The following is a 24,006-nucleotide window of genomic DNA, read 5'->3' on the forward strand; positions in this document are numbered from 1 at the left end:
ACCCCTGCTTTCTTTGTAGGAGTCTGGAATCCTGGTAAGTGCCAGGTAGAGGGTTCCTGTGTGACTGGCCTCATAAACACATGGGCACAGAACTGGCAACCAGCTTTCACGAGAGACACATTACACACATGTTGTTACAACTCGTTGGGGGAGTTAAGCATGGGGTGTGTGGCCCCACTGTGAGAGGATTCTGGAAGCTTGTCTGGTTGCCTCTAGACTTCACTCTGCCTGCCTTTTCCCTTTGCTGATTTTGCTGTGATCTTGGCTGTGAGTACAGCTCTCTGCCAAGTCCTAGGGAATGGCTGGACCTGGGGGTGGTCTTGGGAAGGACCCTGGGTAGAGTGGAAGGAACACCCTGGAAAGCCAGCCAGGAGAGGGCCCCTGGAAGGACCTACCAGGGAGGCAGGAGGGACACAGTGGCCGAGCCGTGTGCCAGAAGCCAGGTGACGCAGGCTCTTGCGGGGGATGGGGTGCTCATGGGAGCTGAGGGGTGCAGAAGCAAGGACTCAACGTGGCCAGATGGGTACCACTGGGGACCAAGGCAAGACAGTCTCGATGGCCTGGTGGGGCTGATGTTGGCTGAGCAGGTCAAGCAGAGGAGTAAAACAGCAGGGAGAGACCCCTTTCCACTTTCCTGCAAAGGAGGGCTGCAGGTAGGGCTGTGGCTGCAGGTGGGAAGGGCTGGGTTTCTTTTCTTTTCTTTTTTTTTTTGAGACAGGTTGTTACTCTGTAACTTAGGCTAGAGAGCAGTGGTGCGATCTCAGCTCACTGCCGCCTCAACCTCCTGGCTCAAGTGATCCTCCTGCCTCAGCCTCCAGAGTAGCTGGGACCACAGGTATACGTGCCACCATGCCTGGCTAATTTATTTTATTTTGTATTTTTAGTAGAGATGGGGTTTCACCATGTTGGCCAGGCTGGTCTCGAACTCCTGAGCTCAAGTGATCTGCCCGCCTTAGCCTCCCAGAGTGCTGGGATGACAGGTGTGAGCCACTGCACCAAGCCAGGAGGCTTCTTTTCCCAATTTAGTCTTTTGATGACAGGTGGCATCTCCTCTGAGGTGGCCGCTCGATGGGGTAACCCATGGGCTCTACCATCTTGTCCAGACCCACCCCCAGCACCTGGTCATGTCCGTGTGGCCTACAGGGAAAATGTGGACATAAAAATCCTTGGACTTTAAGATGAGCTTTGTTTGTTTTCCTTAAGTGCATTTATCGATGTAAACAGAGCATGTTAGAGATTCCCGGGGAGAGCAGACTATTGCTGATATGTTGGTTTTAATTCAAAAGAAATGATGATGCCAATGGTTTGGATCGACAGCAGCTTAAGGAGGAAAAAAAAAAAGAAAGAAAAAAAGAAAAGGCTCCCGGTGACACCCCTCTGGCTGGGCTGGCCTGGTCCCAGCCGCAGTCTCCACGGGACAGCAAAGCTGTCAAAACAGAACCCAATGATGACGGCTGAAAATCAATCCAGACTGCTGTGCGGTCAGCCTGCCGCCGTGGAATGCCTCGTGTCTTGGCCATGTCCAGCCGGGGGTAGACACGCTTGTTCCCGATCACCCAGGTCTGCCACTGGAAGTCAAAGACTGAATCCCTTCATGGCACTACAGATCTGCAAAAATAAAAATCTCAGCTAGAAAGAACGTCCAATGTGGAGACAGTGGGAGGACACAAAGGAGTGGGGGGCCATTTTGGTGCTGAGAGGAGGGTGCCCCGACTTCAGGAGGACCATGTGACGGCTGTGGTTGTGTTTTTGGGGTCACTTGTAGCACACACAGCGTCCCTTTGATGCTCGCTGGGGACCGCAGATGGGCCTGCGGACCTAAGCCCTGGTTGTGGACCGGAGAGGCTGCTCCAGGCTTCTTTCCTTCTCAACGCTTTACACAGGATTTCCTTCATTTGTGCTTTCCTTTGGTTTAACAGTTAACAAAGAAGAGTGAGGGGGCAAAATGGGTTGTCACTTGTCCAAAACAGAGAAGAGGTGGAAGTGGGCGCCAGATCTCCTGGGTGATGCTTCCCGGGCCTGGCGATCGGTTGCCTTGCTCAGGGTTTGGGACCTGTTGCTCCTGGAACCACCGCTGACCTCCTGAGACCTCGCTTCCATGGTGGGGGATGTGAACGAGCCTCCTGGTGGAGCTTTGTGTTGCAGTGAGGCCACAAAGCAAAGGCCCAGAGCCAGAGGCCTGACACTGGCTACGGTCGACAGTCGCACCTTGACTCCCTCTCTCTCTCTGGATGTACAATGTGTGGGTGGGCCCATTCAGCAGACGTTACAGGAAAAATAGCAAATTTTTAACTTATTCCATCTCCAAAGTTGAAAAAGATCAGACAGTTACTAAAATAAACAATTTCTCAATTGCATTTTGCTGGCCGCGGGGCCCGGTGGCCACGGCGTGGGTGGGGCATTGGAGGTGGGAGGGCCCTGGCTGAGTGAGGGGCTCACTCAGAACAGGCACAGTCAGCTGAGCCGAGCGAGGCTCAGAGTAAGGCGGTGTTCCTCACAGAAGAACACATCGGAAAAAGCTGCTCCTCTTCTGCTGGTCCGGTGTGATTTTGACTCCCTGGTTGCTCCCCTGGGGGCTGTTGCCTTCCTGAAATCACAAGAGGTTTTCCGAGGTTATCACTGAGCAGCGCTATGTCTCACAATCCATCCATCTAACCATCCATCCAACCATCCATCCAACCAACCAACCAAACCAACGAAACCAACCATCCAACCAGCCATCCAACCATCCCTGCATCATCTGCCAGGTCATCCATCCGTTCCCATTCCAACCATCCAACCATCCAACCATCCCTGCATCATCGCTGTCATTCATCCGTTTCCTATTCCAACCATATCCAAATCCATCCAACCAGCCATCCAATTTATCCCTGAAGGCTAGGTCATCCATCTGTTCCCATTCCAACCATCCAACCATCCAACCAGCCATCCAACCATCTATCTGCATCATCTGCCAGGGTCATCCATCCGTTCCCATTCCAACCATCCAACCATCCAACCAGCCATCCAACCATCCATCCATCATCTGCCAGGTCATCCATCCATTCCCATTCCAACCATCCAACCAACCAACCATCCAAACATCATCTGCCAGGTCATCCATCCATTCCCATTCCAACCATCCAACCAGCCATCAAACCATCCATCCATCATCTTCCAGTCCATCCAGCTGTCCCCTTCCAACCATCCAACTAACCAATCAACCATCCATCTATACCCTTTCAACCATCCATCCATCCACTCACCCATTCCCTTCCATCTATCCACCTGCTTCCAACCAACAAACGAATCCACCAACCATCCATCCCTTCCAAGAACCATCCACTTATCCATCCCTTTCCAACCACCCATCTCCTTCCAACCATCCATCCCCTTCCAACCAACCAACCAACCAACCACAACCAACCAACCACATCCATCCCCTTCTAACCACCTCATCCAACCAACCAACCAACCATCCATCCATCCCTTTCCAACCATCCATCCACCCATCCATCTCCTTCCCCCATCCACCCTCTTCCAACTAACCATCTCCTTCTAACCACCCCTTCCAACCAATCAACCATCCATCCATCCCCTTCCAAGCAACCACCTCCTTCCAACCAACCATTCGTCCATCCCCTTCCAACTAACCAACAAACCAATCATCTATCTATCCAACCATCTCCTTCCAACAAATCAACCATTGATTTATCCCCTTTCAACCAACCATCCATCCATAATCTACCCATCTATCCAATTCTCTTACAACTGATAATTTGTTTTTCAAAAACAGATCTATTTTCCATCTGCTATCTACCACCCCTTCCAATCAGTCTCTCACTTATCCACCCACCCCATCATACCCTTCCCAGCACTTTGGGAGGCCGAGGCAGAAGAACTGCTTGAGCCCAGGAGTTTGAGACCAGCCTGGGTAACAAGTGAGATCCTGCCTCTTAAAAAAGAAAAAAAATGGCCAGGCGGGGTGGCTCATGCCTGTAATCCCAACACTCTGGGAGGCCGAGGCAGGCAGATCACTGAGGTCAGGAGTTCAAGACCAGCCTGATCAACATGGTGAAGCCTCGTCTCTACTAAAAATACAAAAATTAGCCGGGCATGGTGGCATGTGCCTGTAATCCCAAGTACTCGGAAGGTTGAGTCAGAAGAATTGCTTGAACTTGGGAGGCAGACGTTGCAGTGAGCAGGGATTGCACCATTGCACTCTAGCCTAGGCAACACAGCGAGACTCTATCTCAAAAAAACAAAAAGAAAAAACATTAGCCAGGCATGGTGGCACGTGCTTATAGCCCCAGCTACTTGGGAGACCGAGGTGGGACGATTTCTTGAGCCCAGGAGTTGAAGGCTGTGGTGAGCTGTGATGGTGCCATTGCACTCCAGCCTAGGTGGCAGAGTGAGACTCTTAAAAAAAAAAAAAAATCACTTTTTTAACTAATAAAAAATTAAAAGAAAAAAGAATCAAACCTTGACCGCTATACTAAAGAAAAAAATTACAAGAAAATCCCAAACTGTTGTTGGTCAGTGCATTGGTTTCCATGAGCTGTTTCCCATTTTGATTTAATGGCCAAAGAGCTGCTATTAAATCAATCGCGTGCCTCATTGTTCAACTCACCACATCTTAGAATTATAAAACAGATTTGCTTACATCAGATGTAAACTACTTGAATGGCATTTTGTATTTTACGTGCATTCTTGAGTGACGAGACTTAACCCACAAATAGAGTGCTGTGTGCTCCTCGATTGGACAACCAATGTAACATGGCCGGGAAAGGGCAGTTGCTGGCATCAGGGTGAGGGAAGAAGGGTCGCGACGGTGTTTAGGCACTAAATGCCCCCAAAGTACGGGGAAGTGATTTGATTCCGTCAAGAAAGCGCCATTGATACTGAGCGCAGTGGACTAGGAAATCACTAGCATGGTAATCATAAAAAAGCAAGAAACGAATGAGAGGGTGGATGGGGAGGGATTCACGCAGACTTCCCTGGAGGCCTCAGAGAACCCTGGGACACAATGAAGGTCACAGAGCTGTCACAACTTGTAGCATCTGGGGCTGGGGTGGGGCGGAGGCAGGTTCTCGATCTGCCATGCTTATGAAGACGGTGAGCCACTAGTTATCAGACACTAGCCCTGGCCCTGCCCAAGTGACCTAGGAAGCTTTTCTCCGAGGCGTGGCTCTCTGTCCTTGCACACCGTGTTGTCTTTCTGGCCCTCATCTTAAGTGGAATGCAAAGGGCTGTGTGCCCCCTGCTAGCCTGGGGACTCACCGGGCATGGCCTTGTCTGCTTGGGTAGTGTCCCCAGGCCGGCACTGCCTGGTGCTGATGTCCCAGCCACACCTGCAAACTTCCCCCTTTCCCAGCAATGTCCCATGGGGTCTGGCTGGGCCCTAAAAAGCAGGATCTAGGGCGCGTCATGTCACTGCTGCTAACGACAATGGCTGGATCCCAGAGATCTACTCGGGGATCTGGGAAGGACACACACTCACCAATTTTTTGTCCATTTTTGCTTTGATGTCTCTGGCGAGAGTGAAAAATGCCTGTGGAATAAGCACACTGTGAGTCCTCGGGATGGCAGGACCCCGAGTCCTTAGCCGCCTGTGTACAGCAGATGTGGCAGGACAGCTTCCCAGGCGTGGGCCTCCCATTTGGCCCTTTGATGCCCGCCTCTGGCAGTGGGTTCAGCTGGCCTGTCCGGCCCCAGCTCCTGTCCTTCCCCGGCTCCTTCTGCCTCCCAACCACCCTTACTCTCTGATGCCAACTCTCCGATGCCAACTCTCACTTCTGCAGAGCACCTTAGCATTGACAGGACTTACCCATGTGCCACCTCCCCTAAGCCCTATGAGATGGGGCGACACTCAGTTGGCCAGAGAGGAAACTGAGGCTCAGAGAGGACAAGTGACTTGTCCAAAGGCACCCAGCAGTTAACCGATCGATCCAGAAGAATCTAGAAGGAGTGCCCAGTTCTTCGTCTCTGACTCCTAGGTTCTGTCAGCTCTGGCCTCCCTTCTAATGGTCAGGGAAAAAGGCAAGCAGCTCTGTGGCCAAACAAGCTTCACTCGGAGTCCTTGCCTGGCAGGGCTGGGAGCGGGAGCAGGTTAATCTCCCAGCACAGCCAAGGCTTGAGCTGCTGTCACAGTCTTGAGGAGGGGACACACAGAGACAGCGGGAGGCTAATCCCAACATACATCCCCATGACGTGGGAGGTTCTGGAGAGGAGAGCGGCTTGGGGTGCAGAGGAAGGCCCAGGGGAGGCTGAAGGTGTTCTTGGGGAGGGGCCCCCTGGGCTGGGCCCTGACTAGAAAAGGGAACCTGGCAGGCAGAAAACGGGGCACACAGGAGGGGAACGCAGTGAAGTATTGGAGAAGGGAGCAGCCCAGGTAGCCTGGGAGGGAGGAGGGGGTGGGCAAGGCCTGAGTCCTGGGTGGCAAACACCAGCTGTAGCCGGCGAGGGAGGGCCTTCTGTGCCAGGCGAGGAGTCTAGCTTTTGTCTTCACGTCAGCACAGAGACTTTAGGTCAGGAGTGACATGGAAGATCTGCTTTGGAAACATGACTAGGATGGGGAAACATCACAGGGTCAGCTGCAGGGCTGGGGTCACCCCGTGGAGAGGGGAGGGCGGCATGGGCCCGGGTCCCATCAGGGCTCCCTGCTGCGTCTGGGCTTTTGACCAGGACCTCTCCACAATAAGTGGTGTAGCTGAGAGTGTAAACACAGGGCTGGGTCTCTCTGAGCCTCAGCATCCTCACCTGTAAAATCGTGCCTGTTCTCCAGGGCTGCCCAGAAGCCCGTGAGATGCATCCTAGGTGCCCTGTGTGGGGCCTGCCCGTGCTGATAGCACCACATTCCCATGGGCTGCCTGTGCCTGGCACATGGCATTGCCCAGGAAATGTCCCTCAGAGGACTGACTGGCAGCCCTGAGCCCGAGGCTGGTCCCTCTGGCAGGACCACCTCGGAGGACGCCAGCTCCCCCTTCAGCTTGAAGGAGCCGATCCTGCAGGCCCCATGTCTCCCAGCAGGGCCCAGGACTCACATTTTCCACGTTGATGTTGGCCTTCGCGCTGGTCTCCATGAACTTGATTCCATAGTCGAGGGCCAGCTGTGAGAGAGGGAGGCACACGCGTGAGCTCACCAGCTGCCGGGCGCATCTGAGCTTGCCCAAAACAGGGGCTGAAGGCGGGGCTGGCGCCAAGAGGGAGCAGCAACGGGACTGGGGCTGTGGCAGTGACTTGATTCTATAGTGGGGAGCCCATTGTGAATGCCCCTCCACAGTGCCGCGCAGGGCATGGAGTGCTGGGGATGGCAGCTGAGACGGGAGGGGGGCGGGGGGCCTGCTGGGATCAAACCATGGCTCCATTCCCCACTCCTGTGGTCTTAAAAGCCTGGAGTGGGACCATGGTAGGTTTTGATGAGCTGCCCGCAGAGCGCACCCAAGAAGCCCCGGCTGGGTGTGTGCTTCTGCCATCCCACGGCACGTGCCCCACTGGGGTGACCAACTTATCCCAAGCCCCTGGGGCAGAGAGGGACAGGGGAAGGCACCAGGGAAGGCCTCTGCACAAGAACCCCAAGACCCCGAGGCCCTCTGCCCCTTGTGCCACCATGCCCACCTTTTCTCCCCGTTCCTTGGAAACTTGTCTCTTGTCATTCACATCACACTTGTTTCCGAGTATCATCTTTTCGACGTCTGCAGAGGCGTGCTGAGAGGGAGGGGGCAGATGGGGGATCAGACTGGATGACACAGGCTAGGTGCCTTTGCCAACACACAGCCTGTCCCCAGAAATCAGAGCAGTGGGGTCAGGACTGCTAGGTACAGCCTGGCGTAAGGGACAAGCTGAAGCTCAGAGAGGCCGAGCAGCTGGCCCCATGTCACAGTCAATGCCAGGGCCGGGGCCAGAGTTCTAGCTGCTACTCTGAGCAAATACACATTTTCTCAAATGCTTTCTGGCAGCTTCTATGGCTATATCAATCAGGCCCCCGCACCCGGGCTGCTGGGCGGGTCTAGCCTATGGGAGGTGAGTGAGGCTGAGATATTTACCCCCGACCTTTGCTTTCCTCCCTCCCTCCCCAGCTCCTCTGCAAGAGGCCCCAGCTGTCGTCCTGGGACCTTCTGCTCTGACATTTTTTTGTTGTTGTTTTGAGATGGAGTCTTGTTCTGTCTCCCAGGCTGGAGTATAGTGGCATGATCTTGGCTCACTGCAACCTCCGCCTCCAGGTTCAAGTGATCCTTAACCTCCCGAATAGCTGAGCTTACAGGCATCTGCCACCATTCCAGGCTAATTTTTTCTATTTTTAGTAGAGACAGAGTTTTACCATGTTAGCCAGGCTGGTCTCGAACTTCTGACCTCAGGTGATCCGCCCACCTTGGCCTCCCAAAGTGCTGGCATTACAGGCGTGAGCCACCACGCCTGGCCCTGACATTTCAACTCTCTCTTTTTGGGCTCCAGAAACAGGCCGTGCCTGAGGTGGCCGCAGGCACTTCACCACATTGTGTGGTGTTGCCCTAACTCTGCCCTCATACGCAAAGGTGGCTCCTTCGTCAAGCCGCCCTGGGTCCCCATGGAGCGGACCACACTTCCTGGAGGACAAGGACACTGGAAGCTGCTGTCTTCCTCCACCAGCTCAGACTTGGTCTCTGGAACGTACTGCGCCACTCCCTGCCTTACTTCCCATGAACCAGAAGGTGGCTCCTGCCCGCTGGCAAGAAACAGAGACCTTTCACAAAGACCAGGCTCCCCTCTCCACAGATGAAGACAGCTTCCCCAGCTGGGGCGCAGCCCTCTCAGGCTCACTGGGGAGGTGAGCCCAATGCAATGACTCATAAATGATGGGGTGGCCTCTCGGCCTGGCCTGGGAGGTCCATGAGTCCTGGGTGGACAGTGATACGCCCTTTTGCTGTGGCTTTATAGATGGGAAAAGTTCTCTGGCTGTGCCTCAGACCTGAAGCCCCACCTGGTTAGTTATCAAAAGCTGCAGGTGCCGGCAGCCGGGAAGGCTTTGGGGGTGAGGTCAGCTCTTTGGGGAGCAGGAAGATGAAGATGCTGGCTTTGGGAGGGGAGGAGGGGTTGGCCTCCTTCTCACCCCTCTATGGTTCAAAGTCTGAACACAGGTCGTTTGCACCAGGTCACACCCTGCTCCGATATAGCTCAAAGTACAACTGACGCCTGCTCACCACACCCTCCAACTACAAGGGTCACACCTGTGCTAGACCCTTCCTTCTCTAGAAAGCACCCAACACTCATGGTGACCACAAGCTTGGATATCCTTTCTCTTATGACCATGACACTGGCCAGATCCAACAGCCCAGCTGGAGGGGTGGGATCCAAGGGGCTCTGGGATGGGGCCAGGCCAGTGTGTGGTCCCTGGGGTCGGCTGCCTGCATCTCAGTCCCTGCTCCCACCGTGTCCCTGACTAGGAGGCTGTTGGCAAGTGGCCTGTCTGTGTCTCTGCACCTTGGCCTTCTCATGGGTAAACCAGAGGGCTCTGGGACAAGGACTGAAGCAGGGACAGTGGGAGGTGCTGGCGGGCCTCACCTCCTCAATGTTGCGAATCCAGTTCCGGATGTTGTCGAAGGACTTCTCGTTGGTGATGTCGTACACCAGCATGATGCCCTGAGCGGGGAGAGGAGACACAGGTGCCTGATGGGCTGCAGGCTCTGGAAGGGAGGCCGCGGCGGCACCAGAGAACAGTGGTGGGGAGCCCAGCACCCACTACACAGCCAGGCCCATTAGCTGCCACCCTCCCCACCACTGTGGAGCCCTGGAAGCCAGCCCCCTCCTCTCTATCCCTGTGGCCCTTCTGCTGGGTTCTGGCACCAGTCTTGTCCTGCCCCCTGGGCCACTGAAGTGACCCTTCTGCCTCACAGGCCAGCCGCTGCCACGCCCTCGCTGACAAGCCCGGCTGGCTCCCCTCATGGCCCACGGGGCGGTGGAGCCTGATGCTGAGAGCTGCTCCACAGGCCCGCTGCCAGCAGTGCTCCCCTCACACTGACCCTCCCCTGCAATCGGCCTCCTCTTCACCCCTTGCTTGCCCCACGCTCTGCCTGAGCCACCTCTCAGGCACAACTGAGCCCAGGGAGTCCTGACCCGACATCCACGCAACTTCCAGTGACCCCACCACAGAGGGAACCAGCTGTGTGAAGATGGAGCTGGGAGCGCCGAGGCCCTTCCAGTTCCCTAACCTAGATGTGAGCAACTGGGAGACAGCCCCTGGGTCCTGAAAGAGCTTCGGGGCAGCCCCGCCTCAGCCTGGGTCCACAGCCTCACCACTGCTGTGGACAAGGGCAAACATGCCCATGCAATGCAAGGGGAAACTGAGGCACAGATAAGTGACCTTTAAGATTCAAGCCTGGCTGGCCGGGCGCGGTGGCTCAAGCCTGTAATCCCAGCACTTTGGGAGGCCGAGACGGGCGGATCACGAGGTCAGGAGATCGAGACCATCCTGGCTAACACGGTGAAACCCCGTCTCTACTAAAAAATACAAAAAACTAGCCGGGCGAGGCGGCGGGCGCCTGTAGTCCCAGCTACTCGGGAGGCTGAGGCAGGAGAATGGCGTGAACCCGGGAGGCGGAGCTTGCAGTGAGCTGAGATCCGGCCACTGCACTCCAGCCTGGGCGACAGAGCGAGACTCCGTCTCAAAAAAAAAAAAAAAAAAAAAAAAAAAAAGATTCAAGCCTGGGGGGCCTAACTCCAAAAGCACTGATGACACCTATCCTCTCAGCAACGTCCCTGGGCCTTTTTCAGCCCCAGAACCCACATGCAGGAGCCACCCTCTGACGGTCTGTGTGTGGTTCTCGATGTCCTTGTGAAGTGCCCACAGTGGGCCAGCCTGCAGTGCCATCACAAGTTCCCCTTGGTTGCCGGGCATCCTGGGCTCCAAGGCATGTGGCCTGCTCACGTCCAGGCCTGGCTTTCTTCCTTCCTCCTCGTACCTGCTCCCCAGGCCCAGCTCTGCATCTGTGGCACCTCCGAGGGCACTGATGACTTCTGCTGCTGGCCAAGTTGTCTGAGGCCATCCAAGTTTGCAGAATAAGGACACAGGCCATGTGGTAATGGTGAGACAGGTGTGGGTGCGAGAGTGTGGGACAAAACCACACAGATGGGGCAGGAAAGTCACTGCAACCCCGAATCCCTCTGGGAATTCGGGGACATGAATAATGGCCTCACAGTCAGCCGCAACCATGGCAAAGAAACTCAAGGCTGCAGTGGCCCATGACGTCTGCCATGTCCCAGCCACGGTGGGCACACCCTGTGACTGTGACATGGTCAGGGACCAGGGGCATGGGGCCTTTCATCCAGGGACCAGACCCTCTGAAGGCCCAGGATTCCTGCCTTCACCACTAAGTTGTGACATGTGCCCAAGACTCAAATTCCTGGATTTGTACCTATTTCAGGGAGCTGAGGGGAGAGAACCTGGACATTAGTGGGGCAGTGGGTAGAGCTCTCTCTTAGAATCAAGCAGAAGCACCTGGAAAACACTGAGCCAGCCACCCTATTCCAGGTTTTCCTGGAAACAGCCCTCAGGGCTCCAAGTGACTATGTTCCAGGCCCCCGTCTGGGCAAACCTCACAATGGGTCTCTAGGCATCCAATGCTTCCCAAACTTGGGATTTTGAGGCCCCAGGGTCTAGGAGCATGCTGACAGAGATGAGGACACAGTGGCAATGGTGGCGCTGTCCCATATGACTGCTATTGGCTACACAAGGCACTAGGGCACAAGAAACATAGCTGCTTTGACCCGAGGAGCTGGATTTTCAATGTTTTCTTTTTAAATTAATTAATTAATTAAGTAATTAAGTGACGGATTCTTGCTCTGTTGCCCAGACCGGAGTGCAGTGGTGCAACCTCAGCTCATCGCAACCTCCGGTTCCTGGGTTTAAGAGATTCTCCTGTCTCACCCTCCTGAGTAGCGGGGATTACAGGCACCTGCCACCATACCCGGCTAATTTTTGTATTTTTAGTAGAGATGGAATTACATCATGTGGCCAGGCTGGTCTCCAACTCCTGACCTCAAGAGATCTACCTGCCTCGGCCTCCCAAAGTGCTGGGATTACAGGCATCAGCCACCGTGCCTGGCTGGATTTTCAATGTTAATTGGGTAAATTCAAATAGCCACATGCAGCCAGTGGTGGCATCTGTTCAGGTTAGCCTGGGTCTAGGAGGATGGAAAGCCACAGTTATCTTGGTGCTGGTTAAGGACGTGGGTGCTGGAGACAAACAGCCCAGCCCAGCCTAGCCATTTACCTGCTGAGTGAACTTTAGCAGGGAAGGCCACCGGGCCAAACCTCAGGTTCTTTGTTATAAAACAGGGATGACAATGGTGCCTGCGAAAAGGGGTTCACAGCCAAAATGCAATGACACAATCTGAGCTAAGACCTGGACCCACTGTCTGGTGAAGGGGAGGGCTTGGTCATCAGGGCAGGGTGGAAGGTGGCTATTTTGGCTCAGAGAAGATCGGGACAGGCCCCAGGTCACACAGCTTTCTCCAGAGGCTGAAGCTCCCCAAGACCCCAGTGCCCTCAGGCCCTTGCCCACCCTCCACCAGAGCACTGTGAGGTGGGGGGGGTGGGAAGAAATACATTAATTTTACTGAGGCACACTAAGGCTGCAACCCACACGAGTGGGTTTCCACGAGGTTTCAGATGCCGCGTGGGATGCTCTAAATACATAATGCCTCCATTCATCTCCACCCTCCACAAGTCTTTACTGAGCAGGTTCCCCCAGGCCAGGCAGATGGCAGGGACCGTGATGTGGTGCTGCCCTCATCGAGGAAACAGGCAGTTGCCTGAGCAATTAAATGATGGGGTGTGCCAAGGAAAGAGTAGGGAGCAGAGGGACCTGGGAATGGGGAGAGACGGCCATTTATCCTCAGCACAGCCTGGGACACAGTGCTATGCTCTGTTCCATTTTCCAAGTCAGGAGATGGAGCTCAGTGGGCAAGCCAGGGTCTTAGGCTAGGTCCAGGGGCTCCACCTCCTGCTCCCTCCACCCCTGAATGCCCTGCCGTGTACACGCAGGGCCCCGAGACAGGACCTCCTCCCATCCCTGGCCACCTTCTGCATCTAGTTAAGGCCTGGCCCAGAGAAAGTGCTTGAGAAATGTTTTGAGGGATGATGAGTGAGTCTTCCCGTCATGTCATCCCGCCTCAGGCCTGGGTGACAGATATAACAGCTGACAACCCAGGGCAGGTCAGTTCCTGGAATATCTTCAAGCTTTTGGTAGCAAATTCCATAGAGACAGATAGGAGTCATGTGACCGCTCCTAAACGTTGGGGCATGCCGGCTCCGACCGCACTGAGCTCACCTGGAAGAACCGGCTTCCTGTGTCTTCCTTCATTCCCATAGAATTATGTTTCCACTTTATTTAAACCCTGCATTGTCTCTGCAGCCAGAAGGCGAGGTATGTACATGGGGGTGGGCTGGGGCACAAGCCTCTTCCTGAGACTAACTTGGGACCAAGGAGCCCTGAGGAGTTGGGGCACAGGCTCCACAGAAACATCGAGGCTTCGGTAACCAATGCACAGTGACGCTCCCATGTTGACTTACACAAACAAACAAAAAATCCCTACCATTGCGCCCCTGTAGTAGGCCGTTGTGATCGTCCGAAACCGTTCCTGACCAGCCGTGTCCCTAAACATGAAGAGAAGGGATATGAGCAACATTAAAGGAAAATAACTGTCCCCAGTAGGAGACAAGGAGCATCTCCCTGGGATGCCTGGCTTTCTCACGGGTCATCCGCTGTGACACCTTCTTCTGCTGAGGCAACACCTTCTAATCTCCCTATTATTACAGGGAATGACACTGTGGCCTGGAGGGGTTAAGGTCATTTGATGTGGCAGCCATAATGGGATCCTTGACCCATGCATCTTCTCTTCTGCACCTTTGCTTCTAGGGAATTCTCCCTGGAGTTTCTGGTTCACAGAAGAGCCAGTCATGTGGCTCAGGAACATAGCTCTTGCTGTTGGGGGTGGCTGGGACTCCGGAAAAGCTTTCAGGCCTGCCATCTTGGTTTGAATGGTGGGGAAAGTCCCTCCTCATCTGCATGACAAGGAACACAGGGCCTACTGCCCAGGAGGTGATGCCTGGGTAAGACGCACCCATGCCCAGTCCAGCTCCTGGCTTGAAGGGTACTTAGTGTTTGGTTCAAAGGTAACCTAACTGGCTGGGCGCAGTGGCTCGCATCTGTAATCTGAGCACTTTGGGAAGCCAAGGCGGGTGGACCACCTGAGGTCAGGAGTTCAAGACTAGCCTGGCCAACATGGTGAAACCCTGTCCTTACTAAAAATACAAAAATTAGCCAGGTGTGGTGACACATGCCTGTAATCCCAGCTACCTGGGAGGCTGAGGCAGGAGAACCGCTGGAACCCGGGAGGCGGAGGCTGCAGTTAGCTGAGATTGCACCACTGCACTCCAGCCCGGGTGACAGAGCAAGACTCCGTCTCAAAAAAAAATGGTAACCTAACTGGCCTGGTGCAGTGACTTACACCTGTAATCCCAGCACTTTAAGTGGCCGAGGCGGGTGGATCATTTCAGGCCAGGAGTTCGAGACCAGCCTGATCAACACAGTCAAACCTCATCTCTACTAAAAATACAAAAATTAGGCGGGCATGATGGCGCAGATCTGTAGTCCCAGCTACTTAGGAGGCCGAGACACAAGAATCGCTTGAACCTGGGAGGCGGAGGTTGCAGTGACCTGAGATTGTGCCACTGCACTCCAGCATAGGTGACAGAGTAAGACTGTCTTACTCTGCACCACTGCAGAAAGAAAGAAAGAAAAAAAAAAAAAGCCAGGCATGGCCTTACTCATGACAGAATAAGACTGTCTTACTCTGCATCACTGAGAAAGAAAAAAAAAAAAAGCCAGGCATGATGGCTCATTCCTATAATCTCCGCACTTTGGGAGGCTGAGGCCAGCGGATCACCTGAGGTCAGGAGTTTGAGATCAGTCTGACCAACACAGTGAAACCCTGTCTGACCAACACGGTGAAACCCTGTCTTACTAAAAATACAAAAATTAGCCGGGCATGGTGACAGGTGCCTGTAATCCCAGCTACTCGGGAGGCTGAGGCACAAGAATTGCTTGAACCAAGCAAGTAGAGGTTGCAGTGAGCTGAGATCATGCCACTGCACTCCAGCCTGGGTGACAGAGTGAGACTTTGTCTCAAAAAAAAAAAAAAAAAAAAAAATTAAAGGTGACCTAACTGATTGGCAGCAGAGCCAGGGCAAGACTCAGGTCTTTTGTCTCCAAGCCCAGGGTTCCTCCCACAGCCCTGCAGGGATCCAGAGGGCTCTGTATGTCTAGATTGTGCAGAAACACCTTGCTTGGAGCTAAGCTGACTTTCTGACACCAGCCACAGAAGAAATGAGTAGTTAAGAACAGTCATTTTTGCCGGGTGTGGTGGCTCACGCCTGTAATCCCAGCACTTTTGGAGGCTGAGGTGGGTGGATCACCTGAGGTCAAGGGTTCGAAGTCAACCTGGCCAACATGGCGAAACCCCGTCTCTACTAAAAATACAAAATTAGCCAGGTGTGGTGGCGGGCGCCTGTAATCCCAGCTACTTGGGAGGCTGAGGCAGAAGAATTGCTTGAACCCGGGAGGCAGAGGTTGCAGTGAACTGAAATTGTGCCACTGCACTCCAGCCTGGGCAACAAGAGCAAAACTCCATCTCAAAAAAAAAAAAAAACCAGTCATTTTTTTCTTAACCACAGTCCTTAGAAGAGTTTTGAGTCACTAACCTCACCACGATTGCTAAGAGCAGAAGCAGGAAGGCAGGAGGAAAGTGAAACTTCTGCCTGCCAGTGCAGCGTCACTTTGGACTTGGGAACAAAGGGTGACGTGGCACCAATGTGCCAGAAGTGGAGAAACTTCCAAGGCTTGGAACTTACAAGGCAGCCAGAGCTTAACTTATTACCAAAGTCTGTAGGATGGACTGTGCGTTAAACCTACACCAGACTGCCGAAGTCAGATTAAGAGGTGAACAGTAGGGCTGGGCGTGGTGGCTCACGCCTGTAATCCCAGCACTTTCAGAGTACGAGGCAGGTGGATCACCTGAGGTTGGGAGTTTGAGACCAGCCTGACCAACATGGAGAAACCCCATCTCTACTAAAAATACAAAATTAGTCAGGCGTGGTGGCGCATGCCTGTAATCCTAGCTACTAGAGAGGCTGAGGCAGGAGAATCGCTTGAACCTGGGAGGCGGAGGTTGCAGTGAGACAAGATCACACCACTGTACTCCAGCCTGGGTGACAAGAGCGAAATTCCATCTCAAAAAAAAAAAAAAAGAGATGAATAGCACCTGGAGCCAAGGGTACCCGTGGGGCTCCCTGAAACTGGCAAGTGGGGGTGACGGGTCACACTTTGAGACTTGAGGGAGGACGGCTTCACAGCCCGTCTCCTGGCACACTGCTCCCACTCAAAGGCACTTGCCTGGTTTGGGTGACAGGGAAATTGCACTATGCTCTTAGATGTGACTTCTCTTTGTTTTGCTCAGGGCCAGTGACTCTATGCAAGTGGCATGTGTGCAGGGCAGGACCCCACCATACCCGCCACCTGAACTCAGTCTCAGCAGACTAGTCAGGCCAGCAAGGGCGACTTGGAGTCTCCCCACTTCTCTAATTGTATGTGCACGGGAAGTCACCCTTAGTTCTCAGGAATGGAAACAGGTCTCACCAGGGGGCCCGGACTTGGCTTAATTTCGGTTCGGGGTTTCGGTCTGTATGCTAGGAAGGGAGGCCAGGCCTGCCGCAGGAGAGAAAAGAGGAAGTGAAGTTGGACCTTTATGCTTCTGAGTGGGTTAGGAGGCTGAAAAGGAAACTGTCAGCTGGGGCATCTCGCAGTCCCTGCAGGCGTCACCAGCACCTGGCACCGAGAGGGCTCTCTCCCTGTTCAACAGAAGCAGCCCACTCTGAAGCCCAGACCCAGATGGTGCCCACGGCAGAACACTGAGCTAGCCGGGGCTGGGCAGCTCTGTGCCTATGATGCTACAGGCCCTGGCGCCCCGCAGCCAGCAGAGCACAGCTCTCTGGGCTGAGTATAAAACTCCAGGAGCTTCTGGAGAAAGCCCCATGTGCCAGGACTGGGCACCAAGAGACAGAGGCCAAGGTCACAGGGAGGGCAGAGGGAGAACGCCAAGGGCTTCTGGCTTGAAGCCATTGCCAGGTGGAGAGAATGACAGAGAACAATGACTCTTACCATATCTGCAGTTTAATTCTCTTGCCATCGAGCTCTATGGTCCTAATTTTAAAGTCAATTCCTGAAAGAAAAGGAAAAAAGGCGCATCACTGTCAGCCCATTTCCCAAGCTGTGTCTGAGCTGGGCGCCACCAACCTGTGCACGTGACAGTTGTCGTGGCTTATGGAGACGCTGCCTGGCACTGGGCATGCAGGATGTCGGAATATCCAGATTTGGAAACACTTGGAGATACTTCCCCTCTCCAAGGGCCGATGGGAGCAGTGCAGAGCAAACCCAGGGGGTACGGGTGGCAAAGCCTTGCTCTTGTCCCTTGCTGCCAGCTGAACCCGCCTCCCTGCCCCAGGCAGTTGTACAGAGTGGGTCTCAGCAGAGCCCTCTGCAGGCCTGAGTCCCTTGCTCCCCACCACCCTGCAGCTGACCCCCAAGCACACAGGGCCTTGGGTCCCACGATGCGTCCATGCACATGGTCAGTTTCTCTCTTGCCCCCAGCTTTTGTACACGCTGTTCCTTTTCTGCAGGTGGTCTGTGTCCCACCCGCCTGTCACCTGGGCAAAATTCCCCTCCTTTAAGGCCTCCTTGAAGATCACCTCCTAACAAGCCTTCCTGACCCCATCCTCCTTGTCTCTCACCTCCTGCTTTCATCCCCTTTCACCATGGTGACCTTGCAGCCACCTTGATGTTCCCCAGGCTCCCACTGTTCCCCCTCAGTCCCCTCCCTAGCCTTCAAAAATACAACCCTAACCACGTTACACAGCTAACCTCTGCTCCAAACTTTCTTTCTTTCTTTCTTTCTTCTTTTTTTTGAGACGGAGTCTCGCTCTGTCATCCAGGCCGGAGTGCAGTGGCACGATCTTGGCTCACTGCAGCCTCCGTCTCCCGGGTTCAAGTGATTCTCCTGCCTCAGCCTCCCGAGTAGCTGGGACTATAGGTGCCCACCACAACGCCCGGCCAATTTTTGAATTTTTAGTAGAGATGGGGTTTCACCGTGTTGGCCAGGCTGGTCTCAAACTCCTGACCTCAAATGATTCGCCTGCCTCGGCCTCCCAAAGTGCTGGGATTACAGGCATCAGCCACCGCACCCGACCCTCTGCTCCAAATTTTCTAGTGTGTCCACCAACAGATGAATGGATGAACAAAATGTGGTCCAACCATACAACGGAATACGACTCAGTCATAAAAAGGAACGGAGTACTCTCGATGCTACACAATGTGGATGAGCCTTGAAGATAGGATGCTGAGAGAAGCCAGACACTAAAGGTCACTTAGTATGAGATTCCATTAACAGACATGTCCAGAACAGGCTCATCCATAGGAACAGAAAGCTGATTAGCAGTTGTCTGGGGCTGGGGGGAGCATGGGGAAATTGGAAGGGTTGGTGTCTTTATTTTTTATTTTTTATTTTTGAAACGGAGTTTCTCTGTCACCAGGCTGACATGCAGTGATGCGATCTTGGCTCACTGCAACCTCTGTCTCCCGGGTTCAAGTGATTCTCCTGCCTCAGCCTCCCAAGTAGCTGGGACTACAGGCATGAGCCACCATGCCCAGCTAATTTTTCTATTTTTAGTAGAGACAGGGTTTCACCATGTTGGCCAGGCTGTTCTCGATCTCTTGACCTCGTGATCTGCCCACCTTGGCCTCCCAAAATACTGGGATTACAGGTGTGAGCCACTGTGACACCGTGCGTGTCTGGCCTTGGGTTGGCGTCTTTTTGGCGTAATAAAAATGTTCCCAAATTGCCTGTGGTGATGGTTGTGGAACTCTGTGAATGGACCCAAAGCCACTGAATTGTACACTGCAAATGGGTGAACTGTATGTTAGTATGCGAATTCTACCTCATAAAGCGGGGTTTTTTTTGGTTTTTTTTGTTTTTTTTTTTAAGGCATCTTTCAGTGGTTTCCCTGCCCCACTTCCCTTGAATAAAGTGGAAACAGGTACCCGTGTGTGTCGAGGTCCTGCCTAATCTGGTCACCTCTCAGCACTCTGGCTCATGACCTGCTCGCTCCGGCCACACCATCCACACAGCGATTTCCCTCAACATTCCAAGCACGCTCCTGTCTGGGGGCTTTGATGTTTGCTCTTTCCTGCCCTGGAAAGTTCTTTCCTTCTGTAGCTACCTGGCTATCCCTTCGTTCAGGTTCCCATTCAAGTTCCCTCCTCAGGGGAGCCTTCCTGACCATCCTCATCCGTTCTCCCTTTACCTATTTGTTAACATACATTTATGTATCTGCTGCATGGACCTGGGCATAATGCTTGCAGATCATACTGGCCCATGTGGATGAGAGAAACAGCCAGACCCAGCCTTTGCCACCAGGGGTTTGGTCAAATCCCTGCCGGAGAAGACTCGAGGCCCAGGCCTGGCTGGGCCTCTCTGAACCCAGGGTGGGAATGCTAATTCTGTCCAGTCAGCTTCAGCACTGGAATTTCGCCCTCTCAAACGTAAGCTCCCTGGGGGCAGGTACCTGACAAGTCTCATCCGCTGCTATTACCTCCAGTGACTGAACACACAGAGGCTGAATATGCATTTGCTAGAAGCTGGTACCCCAGTCCTGCAGGCACCTTGACTCACTTGTGTCCTCTCTGCAGCCCTCGTGCCAAAGCGGCTGCCTGGTCCACAGAAGGCACTGGCAAAATATGGCTGGATCAAAAAATTAAAGCGCAACAGGGTCTACGTGGTGTTGAGTGGTTCACAAAGCACTTTCTCAAATGCCAACCCTCTCACTGGAGCAATGAATGGACTCCTGAGGAGGCAGTGGCGCCGAGCCAGTCTGGTGAGAACCCATTCCAGGGAACTACAGGGCCAAGTTCACACCAGAAATAATCGATGGGACTTCTGAGAATAGGCTTTGATGAAATGGAACTTTTGGCAAAATGTTAAGGATTGAGTGGCAGAAAATGAACAGCCACTCAATCTTCATCTATAAAGAAAAACCCAGAGGTGCCCTCAGCCAATATAGAATCACCTTTTTTTTTTTTTTTTTTTTGGAGACAGAGTTTTGCTCTGTTGCCCAGGCTGGAGAGCAGTGGCACGATCTTGGCTCACTGCAACCTCTGCCTCCTGGATTCAAGCGATTCTCCTGCCTCAGTCTCCCGAGTACCTGGGAATACAGGCAAGCGCCACCACGTCTGGCTAATTTATGGAATCACCTTTAAGCATCAAGGTGATTCTGCTTCAGGACTAGACAGCCCAGTGTGCCTAGGCTTCCTAAAACATTCCCCACTTCCTGTCACGCGTGTACAGGGACACACAAAATCAAGGAGCACTGCTAGGCTGGCCAAGTTCCACAGCAGCACTCCGCCCTACACTCCTCTGGGTTTTATTAACATGCCAAATTTAATTACGAAGTGTAAACTTTATGAGGCCTAAGAATTGTGAGGCCTGAACTTCAAGGTCATGGTGAATTAGAAATTCCTAGAAGACAGAAGGCTACAAATGGAAGGAGGGGAATGAAGGGGTGGGAGGGAGGGATCTTGGGGTCAGGTGCCACCTTCACCTTGCTAGGTAACTTTCACCAAGTCACATCCTCATCTGCAAATGGAAGACAGCCTCTTTAAAGCTCAAAGTAACTCTAAAGAGGGGGGTCTGGGCTGGGCGCAGTGGCTCATGCTTGTAATGCCAGCACTTTGGGAGGCCAAGGTGGGCGGATCATGAGGTCAGGAGTTTGAGACCAGCCTGGCCAACGTGGTGAAACCCTGTCTCTACCAAAAAAAAAAAAAAAAAAAAAAACAACAAAAATTAGCTGGGCATGGTGGTGGGCACTTGTAATCCCAGCTACTCAGGAGGCTGAAACAGGAGAATTGCTGGAACCTGGGAGGCGGAGGTTGTAGTGAGCCGAGATCATGCCACTGCACTCCAGACTGGGTGACAGAGCGAGACTCCATCTCAAAAAAAAAAGAGGGGGGTTTGTGGGGAAGGTGTTGAGGCCGGGAAACTGGGATCTGAGTGAAGGCAAGCCACAGTCTGCCCACAGTTAACATAATTTCTTTCTTTCTTTCTTTTAAGATAGGGTCTCGCTCTGTTGCCCAGGCTGGAGTGCAGTGGCGCCATCACAGCTCACTGCACCTTGACCTCCTGGGCTCAATCAATCCTCCCATCTCGGCCTCCCAAGTGGCTGGGTCTATACGGGTAAGCCAGTATGCCCGGCTAATTTTATTTTATTTTTTATAGAGATGGGGTTTTGCTATGTTGCCCAGGCTGAATTAACGCCACTTCTTGATTGGTTGGGGCACAAGAGTTACCCTAAAGTTTGGCCTTGGAGTTGGGGAGGGGGAAGAATTCAGAACCATCTGTCTTCAGAGGCTGGATGCTGTCACTGCAGGAGCCATTCATTCATTTGCTTCTTCGAGATGGCCTCTGGTTACGGTGATAACCCCTTATTGTCTAATTCTAATCCTCAACCACCAGGGCACTAGCCCAGGAGACAGCGTCACTCCTGCTCTAAAGACAGCAGGGCTCAGAGAGGGGCAGTGTATGTTCACGGGCAAACAGCAATTGGAAACCAGACGTAACGATTTCCAGTCAATTCTCTCTGCTTTACATCAGGCATATAACTGTTTTATAAAGTACAGCTATCCTGGGTGCAGTGGCTTATGCTTGTAATCCCAGCACTTCGGGAGGCCAAGGTAGGTGGATCACAAGGTCATGAGTTTGAGACCAGCCTGACCAACATAGTGAAACTCATATTTACTAAAAATACAAAAATTAGCTGGACGTGGTGGCGGGTGCCTATAGTCCCAGCTACTAGAGAGGCTGAGGCAGGAGAATTGCTTGAACCCGGGAGGCGGAGGTTGCAGTGACCCGAGATAGCACCACTGGATTCCAGCCTGGGCAAAAGAGCTAGACTCCATCTCAAAAAATAAAATAAAATAAAATAAAATAAAATAAAATAAAATAAAATAAAGCACAGCTCCTGGAGGGGGGCAAGAATGGAATCAGCACATTATCGTGGGGTTCAGGGAGAAAACCTGATTCTGTTGAAGTGACACAGTAAAGCAAAGGCCATTCCCTACGTTTTTGTGACTTGGAATAAACTCCTTAGTGACCGTTCCCCCATTTTCCCCATCCCTAGCAGGGCTACAGAGCTCCCAGGCCACTCAGACTGGTGTTACTCCCCGGTCTAACCTTTTCATTGTGGGCCAGGACTGCTTTTGTGGCACTGAGAGAAGTCAGCTCCACTTCTGCAGACGGCACAACTGAGATGCACCAAGCCAATTCTGTTCAACCACAATGTGGGCTGGCCCTACGGGAAAAGCTGTTCTAAAGTGACAACCGGAGTCTTGGGCCCTTTGATAGGGAAGTCAAGGCTGTCTGTGGCAGTGGCTGATTTAGTTGCTCGCTGAGGCTTTTATCTTGCATCTTCTTGCAGATGACAGGTTCCAGGGCAGGCAGTGCTGTCACTTGCCATTACTGTCATCCTGGAGCAGGATGAAATATGGGCAGGGAAAAGGTCCTGACTCCTCTTATCATTCCTTCTAGAGGAAAATACACTTATGAGGGGAAGAATGGTCAGGGAGAGGGGTTCAACTTCTGAATGCCCCAGAGAAAAGAGCAGGAATGGTGTGGGTTACAGTTCCGGCTCCAAGGTGCATTAGCTGAGCTTGTCATCAGCTGGGAGTGTGAGGTGGCATCTCTCTAGGATAGCTAAGCCTCGAGTTTTGGGTTGAGACACAGCCAGGTTCAAACTCCATCAAATCCCATTCTCACCACCTGCAGACTGTGTGGCCTTCTTGGGCAAGTTCCAGGCCCACCCTGAGCCTCAAATTCCTCATCTGTGAGACGGGCTCAAAACAGCACTTAACACCGAGAACTGGAGAGTGTGAAAATGCACGGGAAGCACTTGGCACATAGTAAATGCTCATTAAGGTGAGATGTCACCGTCTTTTTCCCATGGCCAATTCCCCATGACTCAGTTTCCACTTCTGTAAGGCAGGAGCCTCAAAAGAACCGCTTTGAGGGCTGCTGCTAGGACAGATCGAGAGGACGGGCGCGAAGACCCCAGCCCAGGACATAACACTCCCTAACGAGCGGGCTGAGGGTCGGAGCCTCAGTCTCCCCATCTGCAAAATGGGCACCTGGTCTCCCCCACCACGGCCCAGGAACCCCCGAACGGCGGTACAGGCGACTGCTCTTCTCCCCTTAGGCCCCCTCGACCCTCTCAGCGCCCTCGGCCAGTCCAGCCCGGTAGATCCCTCAGCCCCAGCCCCTCAGGGGCGCGCCCAGCCCGGGCCTCTGGCGCCCCCAGCCACTCCCCGGTCCCGCTACCTATGGTGGAGATAAAAGTGGAGTTGAAGGCGTCCTCGGAGAAGCGGAACAGGACACAGGTCTTCCCCACCCCCGAGTCCCCGATCAGCAGCAGCTTGAACAGGTAATCGTAGGTCTTCGCCATATTACACTCTCTCCCCGACGGGAAGTGCGGCCAGCGCCTCTCCACTGGCCACCAGCACCGTCCATCAGCGCCGAGCCCGCCCCTTATTGGCTCCAGGCCCGCTGCGCGTCACCGCGGCCGACGCCCGCCCCTGCGTCCCGCCAGTCGCGGGGAGACCTGGGGAGGAGGCGAATGGAGCGCGGAGCCGGAAGCAGCCCGAGCGCACCTCCCATTGGCCGGCACTAGGGAGAGGACGGGCTCTGATTGACCAGCAGTGAAGAGTCGTGGGGCTTCAAATGGGGACGAGGCGGGGGCGTGGCATTATGTGGCCCCCGCCTTCCAACCCCTACTCGGGCGGCCCGGCCCCGCCCCACTATAGGAGAGGGAAGACAGGGAGCGTCGCCAACGGCTCGCGCGGCGGCAGCCTGGGGGGCGGGGCTTGGGGTGCGTGCGCACGCGCGCCCGGAGTT

General features: G+C 53.7%; 1 protein-coding gene across 1 annotated transcript; it reads right to left on the reverse strand.

Moving 5' to 3' along the window:
- Positions 1-1,166: 1,166 nt before the first annotated feature.
- RAB8A (RAB8A, member RAS oncogene family) lies at positions 1,167-24,006 on the reverse strand. The gene is made up of 8 exons (XM_003915096.5): positions 23,434-24,006; positions 17,175-17,235; positions 13,552-13,612; positions 9,520-9,597; positions 7,597-7,686; positions 7,023-7,088; positions 5,480-5,530; positions 1,167-2,587 (listed from the first exon to the last, which is right to left on the reverse strand). Exons 1-8 carry the CDS (start codon positions 23,555-23,557, stop codon positions 2,495-2,497), a joined length of 624 nt encoding a protein of 207 aa, XP_003915145.1. The 5' UTR covers positions 23,558-24,006; the 3' UTR covers positions 1,167-2,494.

This window comes from Papio anubis, chromosome 20, assembly GCF_008728515.1.
Source record: "Papio anubis isolate 15944 chromosome 20, Panubis1.0, whole genome shotgun sequence".
Taxonomy (NCBI): domain Eukaryota; kingdom Metazoa; phylum Chordata; class Mammalia; order Primates; family Cercopithecidae; genus Papio; species Papio anubis.

Coding starts and splice junctions, on each gene's coding strand:
- RAB8A (XM_003915096.5), bottom strand. CDS start 23,557: ATGGCGAAGACCTACGATTACCTGTTCAAGCTGCTGCTGATCGGGGAC. Junction 7,089..7,596: donor CCAAGGAACGGGGAGAAAAG/GTGGGCATGGTG, acceptor CCTCTCTCACAG/CTGGCCCTCGACTATGGAAT. Junction 5,531..7,022: donor CCAACATCAACGTGGAAAAT/GTGAGTCCTGGG, acceptor CTTATTCCACAG/GCATTTTTCACTCTCGCCAG.